Genomic DNA, 12,023 nt, shown 5'->3' with positions numbered 1-12,023 from the left:
ATCTAACAAATTTTACAAATTTTGATAGTTAATTAAACATAAGAGTTCAAATTTTATTGAAAATGCATCCTTTAATGAGATTTATGGAACTTTTTCCCCTCAATTGGTTTATATGACTATTACTGCTAGAATGAGACAGGGTTAATTAGCATCAATTTAATCTTATTTTCCTTGTCCCTTCTTTTTTTTTTTTGTAATGTAAACACTGAGAAAGCTTGTTCACATAAATAGATGTGAATGGAAGGAGATTTGTTACAGCACTGACCCTATACGCTCTACACTCCCTCAGCATTTTATCCACAAATCACTTTTTGATGGTCTAACAACTGACAATTAGATGGGAGTCTCCTTCAATATTATAGAGAGTTAAGATTTGAAAACCACCAAAGTTACTAATGAATTCGTCATCCAGAATTAAATCACTTTCTCCTAACCAATACCAATACTTCAAATTGTCCCTTTGCCCAAGATGAAGCACAAAGCAGGATCGGGGCCCGGAGAGAGGTCTGCCTTTGTTTGGCAAAGTGGAGAAGTGAGACTGCGAAAGAAGAGGTGGAAAAGGAGAACTTGTGACCTCAGACAGATCAGTTCTAGGAGAATATGTGGATGCTGGGTATCTAGAAGCTGATTCTCTGAAAGTTATCCCCACGCCCAGGTACCACTTAGGGTCTTCAGGCACCTCCAAGGGACCAGATACCCCAGTCTGACAACAACTAACCAACAGTGCCCCGTGACCAAAGCATTCCCTTAAAAAATGTAATTTACATCTTTTGATTTTCTGGCCCCTGCTTAAACTCTTTGAACAACTCATCCCACACTTCAAGAAATTAAAACCGAACCTCCCCACTATGGCCTCGAAGGTCCTAGCTCATCTCACTATCCTATGAAACCACACTGGCCTTCTCCACGTCCCTGGATTGCCGGCAGTGTTTCCCACCACAGGCCCCTTGCACCTGCCATTCCCTCTGCTTGCTGCCTGGCTGCTCCCACACAGCCTCCAGACTTCAGCTCAAACGTCACCTCCAACTACCTAAGCATGCTATCCATCTCCTTATTCTCTACCACAGCAACTGGATTCTTGATAGTTCCTATTGCAAGCATAACTATTTTGTTTTGTTTACAGTAACGTCTCACTTCCCTACTACACGCAAACAGGTCTCGTTCAGTGTTTTACGTCCAGCACCCAGCACACTGCCTGATGCTCAACAGATGTCCGTAAACAGAATGGTGTATGCACGCCATGGGAAAGTGAAGTTAGAGGGGGTGTGTTTTAACAGCTTTCTGTGCAACCTTATTTTAAAACAAAGCCATATTCATTATTAGAGAGTACAGATACCCCAAATGCCAAAGAGAAAGGTATATCACAGATAATGTTAAATACATAAACACAGACATATCCCAAGACTTCAGACAGCATCCAAAGTGGGCAGAGAAACTTAGCGTGGATTTGCTCCCATTTTTTTCCTTACCTCTGTTCTCGAGACTGTTCCTCCATTTCGTCTTCAGAATCACCCTATTGAGAGAGGACAGGCTTTAACAGTTGTTTCAAAGAAACACAAAATTTCCCAAAACACAAAAACAGTTCTTCAAATCCCACAGGGGTGGTGAGAGCTTGTCTATAACAGTGCCTGGTACACAGCAGGCACTCAATAAATACTTTTTGAAAAACACAATGACACTAGAATGGCACCACTGAAAGCCAGAAACTCCCAAGTGATCCCTTAGATGTTCACTGTAAGTAAACATCCTACCTGTTTAAAATCGCCACCAAAACAGTCTCAAAATTGGTTTGACATCACTCCTCTCTCCAAGAGTCTTTTTTTGGTGTTTACGGTTAATCGCACAAGATAAAATTTAACGATGATTAAAATCCCCAAACATCAAGAATCCCCTAAATGAGCACCTGATAGATTTTGACTTAGAAGTGGCATAAATATCTCACTCAAATGCACTTCCAAAATCTTCTCTAAGACCTACCATGCCACACTGTGACCAGAAGCCAAATACCAGGTGGGTAAAAAGAGAAGGTGTTTGCAACAGAAGCAAAAGGGCCGATCCAATTAAACGCCGCCTCGGCGCTTGCCCGGCACCCGTGCTCTTGGCACGGCTCTATCCTCTCCCGAAGCTGCACCGCTGGCTGCGGAAGCACCCACCCTTCCCGTGCCTCCAGCGCCCCCAGCCCGAGGCTCTCCTGGTCGCCCTGACCCCCATCCTCCTGGGCCCAGACCCCGCTTCACTAACGCCCTCTGACTGTTAACCCATTCTTGGAGCCACAGGGCCCCAATCCCTACCTGCAGCCCCAGCTTCTCACACCATCACACATGGAGATAAACACCAACCTTCCCACAGGAGCCAAGGCTCGGGCAGGTTAGGTCAGACCCCACAGTACGTGCGGGACCACTTAACCCACAGCTGCGGCCCCACCGCCAAACACCTCCAGGCTCTACGCACTGTCTCCCCAGAAACAACGACACCAGACTTCTCAACGCCAGGGGTCCCTGCCAAGGGAAGGGCCCCCTTGTGTCGAAGAGGCTGTCACACTCCCTGCCCCTGGGCAAACCTGAGGGTCGTCCTACACTGCTCTCCTGCTGTCACCTCCAAGCATGGAGATCTACCCACTCATCAGAAATACAGCTCAGACCTGTCCTTCTCCATCCCTCCTGCCGGCAAATCGGCCCAAGCCAACAGCACCCCAGGCCTGCACTACCACTGCTGACGGGCTTTTCACTCTGTTTAAGACGGCCGCCTTTCCAGGAGGTGGAGAAAAGGGAACCCTCATCCACTGCTGGCAGGAATGTAAACTGGTGCAGCCACGGTGGAAAACAGTATAGAGGTTTCTCAAAAAAACTAAAAATAGAGCTACCATATGACCTAGCAATTCCACTCCTGGGTATATATCTGAAAAAAAAACAAGAACACTAAATCGAAAAGATACATGCACCCCAATGGTCACAGCAGCACTATTCCCAGTAGCCAAGATACGGACGCAGCCCAAGTGCCCATCAACAGATGAGCTGATAAAGAAGATGTGATACACACACACACACACACACACACACACACACACACCACACACACACACACACACCGGACTAATACTCAGCCATAAAAAGAATGAAATTTTGCCATTTGCAGCAACATGGATAGACCTGGAGGGTATTATTCTTAATGAAATAAATCAGACAGAGAAAAACAAATACTATATTATATCACTTACATGGGGAATCTAAAAAAATACACCAAATTAGTGAATGAAACAAAAAAGAAACAGACTTACCGACATAGAGAACAAACTAGTAGTCACCAGGGGGAGAGGCGAGATACGGGTAGGGGACTAAGAGACACAAACTACTGTGTATAAAATAAATAAGCTACAAAGATATACTGCACAGTACAGGGAATATAGCCAATATTTTATAATAACTATAAATGGAGGTAACCTTTAAAAATTGTGAATCACTATGTTGTACGCCCAAAATTTATCTAATATTGTACATCAATTACATCCCAATTAAAAAAAAATTTTTTTTTAAAGATTGCTGCCTTCAACCCAGCCTGTGTGCCACTGTGAGACCAATCTTTTTCAACATCAGTCGTTACTTACGGACCCAGCAGTCAAGGTCACCGTGTTAACCTCCGCTCAAGAACCAACCTCCAAGCTCCTGAACCTGGAATTGAGCAACCGTCACTTGACCTTGAGACACCCATCCCAATCTCTACAGCCACACTTCAGCAGGGCTCTGGCTCCCATTCAAAGCATAAAACACACCTCCCCTGTGAGGCTCTGGGCTCATGCAGGTCTCTAAGCGGCCCCTCCCTCCCCAAAGCCTTAACAGACCCTCCAATACACACTGCTCCTCTCTCCCTCCTCTCCGTTCCTACATTTCAGCACTTGGATCCAGCTTTATCTCCCCAACAACACCGAGCTCTCAAAGGGCGGGGACCAAACCCCGTAATTTCTCCCCACTCCCTCTTGGCAGTCCCTCCGGACCTTGCTAGCTATTCTAATTCTCTCACAGCTTTCAGGGGCTGTCTCAAATACCAAATACAGACCCCCTCAAAGAGACCTACCTTGACCTCTTGAAGTAAAACTCCCATCACCCAAATCTTCCTCCAATCTGCCACCATATAGCATTGATGCCCTTCTAACAAACAGCATAACTTATCACTTACTCTATTTCTTACTTATTATCTATATGCCTCCACTAAACTGCCAGCTCCACAAGGGCAGAGATTTTCTTTTTTGGTTCCCATGACATCCCCAGTACTTAAAACAGTGCTCAGCCCACAGTACATGCTCCATAAACGTCTGCTGGGCTAAGCACAGTCTAGGTGTTTCGTAAATACTAGTGGGTATCGCCCCACACCTGTGACATGGCTATCATCAAAAAGACAAAAGATAACAAAGGTCGGTAAGGATGTGGAGAAAAGGCAGCCCTCATTGCACTGCTGGTGGGATTGTAATCTGGGCAGCCACTATAGCAAACAGTACAGAGGTTCCTCAAAAAATTAAAAATAGAACTACCATATGACCCAGCAATTCCACCTCTGGGTATTTATCCAAAGAAACCTGAAACACTAACTTGAAAAGATATATATACACCTATGTTCACTGCAGCATTATTTATAATAGCCAACACACAGAAGCAACCTAAGTGTCCACTGATAGATGAATGGATAAAGAAGATGTGATATGTATGTACACTGGAATATTACTCGGCTATAAAAAAGAATGAAATCTTGCCATCTGTGACAACATGAATAGACTCAGAGGGCATTATGCTAAGTGAAATACGTCACACAGAGAAAGACAAATACCATATGACATCACTTACTTGTGGAATCTTAAACAAAACAAAACAGAACAGAACACCAAGTCCACAGATACAGAGAACAGATCGGTAGTTCCCAGAGGCAGAGGTGGGGAGTGGGCAAAATGGATGAAGGGTGTCAGAATGTACCAACTTCCATTTATAAAATAAATAAGGCATGGGGGATGCAATATGCAGCATGGTGACTACAGTTAATAATACTGTACTGCATTATTTGAAATTTGCTATGAGAGTAGATCTTTTTTTTTTTTGAGAGTAAATCTTAAAAGTTCTCATCACTAGAAAAAAAAATTTTTGTAACTCTGTATGGTAATGGATCTTAACTAGACTTATTGTGGTGATTATTTTGCAGAGCTCCAAATATAGAATTATTATGCTGTACACCTGAAATTAATATAATACTTTATGTGAATAACAGTTCAATAAAAATTTTTCCAATAAAAATATGTTAAATACCAGTAGATATAACTTTTTACACGGGCCTCTCACTGCTGTGGCCTCTCCCGCTGCGGAGCACAGGCTCCGGACGCACAGGCTCAGGGACCATGGCTCACGGGCCCAGCCGCTCCGCGGCATGTGGGATCTTCCCAGAACGGGGCACGAACCCGTGTCCCCTACATCAGCAGGCGGACTCTCAACCACTGCACCACCAGGGAAGCCCAGATATAACTATTTTTAAAACTTCATTTGGACTTCTCTGGCGGCGCAGTGGTTAAGAAGCCGCCTGCCAATGCAGGGGACACGGGTTTGAGCCCTGGTCCGGGAAGATCCCTCATGCCGCGGAGCAACTAAACTCATGTTCCACAACTACCGAAGCCCGCGCGCCGAGTCCGTGCTCTGCAACAAGAGAAGCCACCGCAATGAGAAGCCCGTGCACTGCAGTGAACAGTAGCCCCCTCTCGCCACAACTAGAGAAAGCCCGCGCGCAGCAACAAAGACCCAGTGCAGCCAAAAATAAATAAATTAATTAATTAAAAACAAAAATTTCATTAAGCAAACCTTCCTAATTCAAAACATAACATGAAATTACTTCTCTCAGACACAGACACCTTATCACCACCATACTACTTTCCTGGTCAGACTGTGCTAAAACTCATACAGTAGCAAAGTGGCCTAAAGCTTGGGCTCTGGAGCTAAACTCCTCCTGGATTCAAATCCCACCACTGCTGTGCGTGTTCTTATCGCCTTGGGCAAGTTACTTACCCTCTGTGTGCCTCAATTTCCTCATCTGAAATCAGCTCACAATACTTCATAGCTTTCAGGATCTTAATATGAATTAAGGGTCGTAAAGGGCTAAACAATGCCAGTAGTATCCAACCCATGTTGGTTATCATTTTTCTATGTTAATAGTGGAATTTGATTCAACCAAAAAGAAATTTCTATGACAAAAAGATTTCCAAATGCTAGTCAATGCTTCCCAGCCTGGGGCGAGAGACTATTACCTCACAGGGTACCTGAGATACTCATTGTGCCACTTCCTGGTTCACTTTCTACCAATTTCTGATATCTACACGCTCAGGCTTAAGTGGGCAAAATAAACAAGACGCGGGATTTTTCAAGGCAGAAACATTCTTATTCCTCACTGTACCGCAGGGGCCTATCTGGGTCAGGCCCGGGCCAGCTGTTTGCTCGATGGACTAACAAGGCCAGGATCGCACAGCCTCACCATCCCATCCCAGACCAACATGCTTCTGCATCAGGAAACGGCTCCTACTCGGCACCGATGTCCACGTCCCAAACCCAACCACGGCCCTTAGGAGTGAGGCTTCTCACCCCAGTAAAGTCTGCGTGGACTAAATGAACAAACTGTAGATTGCCCTTCTTGCTCCTAGAACTGATTCAGAAATGTGATTATTAAACAGTAAGAGGAACTCGACGCCTAAGGCATTCCACCTGCCATCTTCAGGAGTGGCTAACTTCATGAATAGGGGAACTGTTCAAGACACTGAGCACGGCCTCTCCTCCACCAGGAAGAACCCCTGAAGGCCTAATGCATGCACAACATCGTGGCCACAACGGGGCACCCAAGCGTAGATGCCCAAACCCTCTTAAGGGGAGCCCAGTTAGGGCAACAAGGCACACACAAAACAAAGGAAAAAATCCAGACACTCAAGAAACTCAAAGGGGAGGAGAAATGGAGACAGTGCCACGGCCAAGCTAGGGGTCAGGAAGGACTGATCTCGGACAAACGGCAGGGCAATCGCATTTGTGCTTTCATTCAACAGATCCATGTTGGGCCTGCACGGTCAAGGGGCAGGCGAGTGTCCCAGAGGACTGAGCGGAGCTGCAGACAAGGTCACACTGCAAAAGGCCCCGAGGGCCACAGGGGGTCATGGAAGTTTCTGACCTTGAAGGCGGAGGAAGAAGGTGCACAAAGCAGTACCTTGCACACAGACAATCACTTCTTGACAATAAAACATTTGACGAAAACATTTGTTTGGCTTCTATAACATCACCACTCTGGAGTCAGTGCGGTGAAGCATGAATGAAGTAGAGTCAGAGAAGAAAAATCCCATAAATCTAAGAATAAAATTACATGTTTTTTTCTTCCTTCTCATTATCACCATGGATCAAGTTTTCATGTTCTTAGACCAAAACATTTTACAACATAAAAGAGTGTATAACAAAAAGGTATGAATAATGTAACTTATCTATGCAACTGCTGGGCATGTGCTAGTACTGAGTTATCCGCACTAGTTCAGCCCCTTCAAAGCAGAAAAGCTGTTCCACGCTCTCCAGGGACCAAATCTAGGGGTCAGATGAGATACTGTCAAAAAAACAGGTAACCTATATTAAGCGCTTACTAACTTCAAGGCACTCAATCCTCACAAAATCCTCTGAGATTGGCACCACTATTAACCCCATTTTGCAGATGAAGAAACCAAGGACAGAGAGGTGGAAAGCGATGGAGCCCTGAGTCAAATCCTGGAAGCCCAGCCAGAGGGATTTATAAGGCTGGCAGTTTATAACAATTCAATTATTATATCTGGTTTTACTAATGATGCATTATGCAAGTTCTTGGTCACTTAAGAGACCCATTAAAAAAAGAAAAAGAGGGCTTCCCTGGTGGCGCAGTGGTTGAAAGTCCGCCTGCCGATGCAGGGGACGCGGGTTCGTGCCCCGGTCCGGGAAGATCCCACATGCTGCAGAGCAGCTGGGCCCGTGAGCCATGGCCGCTGAGCCTGTGCGTCCAGAGCCTGTGCTCCGCAACGGGAGAGGCCACAAAAGTGAGAGGCCCGCGTACCGCAAAAAAAAAAAAAGAAAAGAAAAGAAAAAGGCCCAATCTATAGAAAACATGCCCAAAATAGATAACTGTATAAATGTTAGTATTCAATTTTTTAATGCCACATCTTCGGACACTCCTGTTTCACTGATCATTGACAAATCTTCGCTTCTGAAGCCATCTTTTAAGTCTTCCTGAAAGGAACCCAACTTACAAAGTAGGCAGAAAACCCGCAAATTTACATAACACCTATAAATATTCTCTTTTCAACAGACTCCCTGACACACATGAGGGAACTTTTTCTGAAAAAATTCAAAATACTTTGAAAAGAATTCCCTAAAAATAACTCTCTTCAGAACTCTCTGCAGTTTACACACACACACACACACACACACACGTGCAGTTTAGATAGATATGCAGCTTAGATAAATATAGACAGACAGACCTATATCTATCCTCACCCCCATCGAGGTACATGTACGGTAAAACAGTCTCTAAAAAATACACATATGGATGGAGTATTTAGAAAATGATTTTGAATATCAGTTTCACTTTCATTATAGCTTCGATTAAATGAGCTTAGTTATAAATGCTTCTATAGTGAGTATTCCAGAGAACAGCTTCTAAAATTCTAACATTTTTTACCAAAACAAACTGTATTATACATATAAACAAAACCAGAAAATAAGATTTACATCAGATCATTTTTGCGCCTATAAGTAAAATCATTCATCATATCAGGGGCTTTGACATTTCCATCTCTGAGCACAGAGACTGAGCCTTCGACTAATGCTGTAACAAATGAAAGTCTATCATTTCCTTTCCTTTCCTTTTAGTCTGGGTTGGCTTCCTACACTAACCAGGAAGAGGTAGAGGGTACGATTGAGTAAAAATGCAAAAATGTATAGATATACACCAGTGCTTCTCAACCGGGGCAGTTCTGCTCCCCAGGGACATCTGGCAAGGTCTGGAGACATTTTTAGCTGTCACAACTTGCGGGGAGGGAGGAGTGACTGCCACTGGCATCTAGCGGGTAAGAGGCAGAGATGCTCCCAGGACAGCCCCCCACAATAAAGAATTCTCCAGCCCAAAATGTCACTAACATCTCTGCTGAAAACTCTGATATACACAAATATGACTATACTGCATTTGTGAAAAGTCAATATGCCAAATGTTCAGCATGGTTCTCTCAGCAGGAGTTGAGTGATTTCTATTTCGTTCTTTTCATCTTTCTGCATTTCTGTAACACTACACATCTGCCCTTTACAATCAGGGGAAAAAATCTATTTAGGAATAAACTTTTAAGAGAAGGACAGACTATCTGCTCCCCATCCTGATGGGGCTTTTTCTCCAAGGACTGGTCTCTTTCAGCCTGCTGGCCTTCAGGGAAGGTCCAGTGCATTTTTCCTCTAAAAAAAATCACCTCTCCACCTTGAAGCTGTTATTCATTAGTCCTGGTTAAAATGAATATTCCAAATATCTCAAAACCAGCCCTCTAAATGCTCCACATACGAGGAAGAACACTGAAATGTAAAACTGCACAGCCTCGCCGGTGAAGTTATAGCTACACATCCTGTTTTCTAAACAGCCACAAGAGACAACATAGAATTAAGTGCTGCCACCAACGTGAGAAGTAATGAACATCTTAAAAATTATTGGCACACAATCTGAGTAGTCCCTTACAATTCAAACCACTCCCCCACCCATCCAAAACATGCATTTGGGGTCACTACTGTCGCTGATGAAAAACAGTCAACAACATTATATTTAAATGTGTACATCTGCAGTCAATGAGAAATTCTCCTAAAAGTTAAATCTTAAACACAAAGGCTTTGCAATATTCTATTGAAGCGGTAAATCTGATGATGCCAGATTCCCAACAAATCATTAGTAACGATTTTTCCACATGCAATCATTACATCACACGGGGGGGGGGGATACGAAACCTGAAATTCAAGTTCTTAACAAGAGGGTGTATTCTAACACAAATTAAAGGCACTTGGACAAAACCCAAGATTACAATCCTTTAAAGTCACATCTTCATCCCAAAGCTACTTAACGCTAACGGCAAGGACCACTCTCTAACATTTCTGAAATCAATATTCCATCCTCCCGTGGTCCTCAGGCACACAGGACGGCTCACGCAGAGATCAGGCACGGGTCCCTCGCCCACCCCGGACCACTGGCGGCCGAGGGGCCCGCCCTTCCCCTCTGCACCGCCGCCGCCGGCAGCGGCCCTGCTGAGGTGGCCTCGGCTCCCACCTCCTGAACTTGGGGCCGGCGTGACTCACGCCCTGTCACATGGCACGGGAGGAGGCCAGGCAGGCCACCGTGGCCAGGTGTTCAGGCTCGGCCCGACCGTTTATTTGCCTTGCAAAGTGGCCCGAGCGCCGGTGCCGCCGTGGGGGCCGGCGGCCTCCGGGCCTCTCCTCCCTTGCACCCGCGCAGCCGCCCTGTCACCTGCCCGTCCTCACCTGAGTGGGCAGCAGGAGTTCCCCTTCCTCCGCCTGCCACAGCTCCACCACGTTCGGCAAGGGCTCGATCGCTGCACCAACACCAAAAAACACACCGCGTTTTTAATGCACGGAAAAAAACCGCTTCCTGTTTCCCGATTGTCCCCCCGTACACCCGCCTCACCAAAACAAGCCTCCCTTCCCTTCTAGAAGCGGAGGCCACCCGAGGAGCGAGCCGAAGATCGGAACACAATGGACGGGGTGCGAGCCGGTGGCCCCTCGGACGTGCGGGCTCGGGGGCTCTAGCGCTGGGGGGACGGAGAGGAGAGGCCACCCCGCGGGACCCTGCGCTCCGCATCCCGCAGCAGCTGGGACGGGCGTGTGCGGGACACGGCCCGGGCGGCCAGGGAACAAAGCTGCAGGAAGCCGGGCCGCGGCGGGGCCCCAGCGCGCGCCACACAAAGCGGGGGCTGCGCCCAGGGCGCCCGGGGCCCGCGCACAAAGGCTCCGAGGCGCGCGCGGCTAGCGGTCCGCGCCGCGGTCCCCGAGCCCCGCGACTTCCCAGCCTTCTGTTGGCGGGGGGCGGAGGGTGCCGGAGGGGACGCCGCGGTGAGCAAAGGGTACCAGCCCGGAATTGCAACCGCTTTCCTTCCTCCTTTCCCGTTCCTCCCCTCGCCCTCTTATAGCTTTCAGCAGTTCCCCCAAAAGAAAGGGGGGGCGGGGTGGAGAGGGAAGCCAGCGGAGCGGCGCCAGGCTGACCTTGTCCCTGAGCCCCTCCCGGGCGACAGCAGGGCAGGAGAACCTGGAAGACGCCCAGCAGGAGGTTCACGGCCGCGGCGGTGAGGCAGTAGCAGCCCGGCTGCGGGCGTCGGAGCCCCGCCATGCTGCTGCTCGCGCTCCTCTGCGCTGCTCGCCGCGCTTGCCTCTCGCTAGCTGGCGCCCCGGCCTCCTCGCCCCGGGCCCGCCCCCGCGCCGCCTGCCCCGCCCCTCCCCGCGCCGCGTCGCCTCCGCCGCCGCCGCCGCCGCCGCCGCCGCCGCCGCCGCCGCCGCCGCCGCAGGCCAGCCTCGGGCGCGCCGCTTGCTCCGCGCGTGTGCGCCACAGATAGGGAGGGACGGAGCGCGGCGCGGCGCGGGGAACGTGGACAATGCGAAGGCCGCAGCCGCCGCCCCGCCCGGCTCGGAGCACATGGCTGCGGGCCCGCCCCGCGGCGCCCTGCGGCTACCCCCCTACGAGGCTGCGGGGCCCGGGCACGTTCCGCGGGCGTGACAGGGGCGCCGAGAGCTGGCGGGAGGGGCTCCCGGGCCACTATCGCCAAGAACTTTGGGGTGGTTTCCGCTTTGTTTGGGCACGCTGGCCACGATCGGGTTATTACCCACGGGGGCAGGGGCGGCGGTGGGAGGTGGAAATGAGGAGTCGCCCAGCAAGAGGCCCCAGACAGGGTATTAGTGGAAATAATGCAGTGGTTGTCAGGAAAGGCGAGTGCTGCCACATGGCTACTGCCAGTTCTGCAGCGA

At 48.3% G+C, this 12,023-nt stretch overlaps 1 protein-coding gene across 5 annotated transcripts in view; it reads right to left on the bottom strand.

Annotated features, from left to right (window-relative positions):
- The window catches only part of TMEM131L (transmembrane 131 like), a 159,652-nt gene extending 148,197 nt beyond the window's left edge, over positions 1-11,455 (bottom strand). For 3 of the 5 annotated variants that reach the window (XM_033403554.2, XM_033403574.2, XM_033403580.2), the window contains exons 1-3: positions 11,268-11,454; positions 10,530-10,600; positions 1,470-1,513 (exon numbers count right to left, since the gene is read on the bottom strand). In XM_033403554.2, coding sequence (XP_033259445.1) covers positions 1,470-1,513; positions 10,530-10,600; positions 11,268-11,391 — 239 coding nt within the window. In that variant the 5' untranslated portion in view covers positions 11,392-11,454. Of the gene's footprint in view, positions 1-1,469; positions 1,514-10,529; positions 10,601-11,267 lie in introns of all 5 variants that reach the window. The other 2 variants (XM_049709058.1, XM_033403587.2) reach the window with 2 other exon arrangements.
- Positions 11,456-12,023: the final 568 nt, after the last annotated feature.

Source organism: Orcinus orca, chromosome 4 (genome assembly GCF_937001465.1).
Source record: "Orcinus orca chromosome 4, mOrcOrc1.1, whole genome shotgun sequence".
Taxonomy (NCBI): Eukaryota; Metazoa; Chordata; class Mammalia; order Artiodactyla; family Delphinidae; genus Orcinus; species Orcinus orca.
The sequence above is the reverse complement of the archived record's forward strand: the minus strand, read 5'-3'. Positions and strand labels throughout refer to the sequence as shown.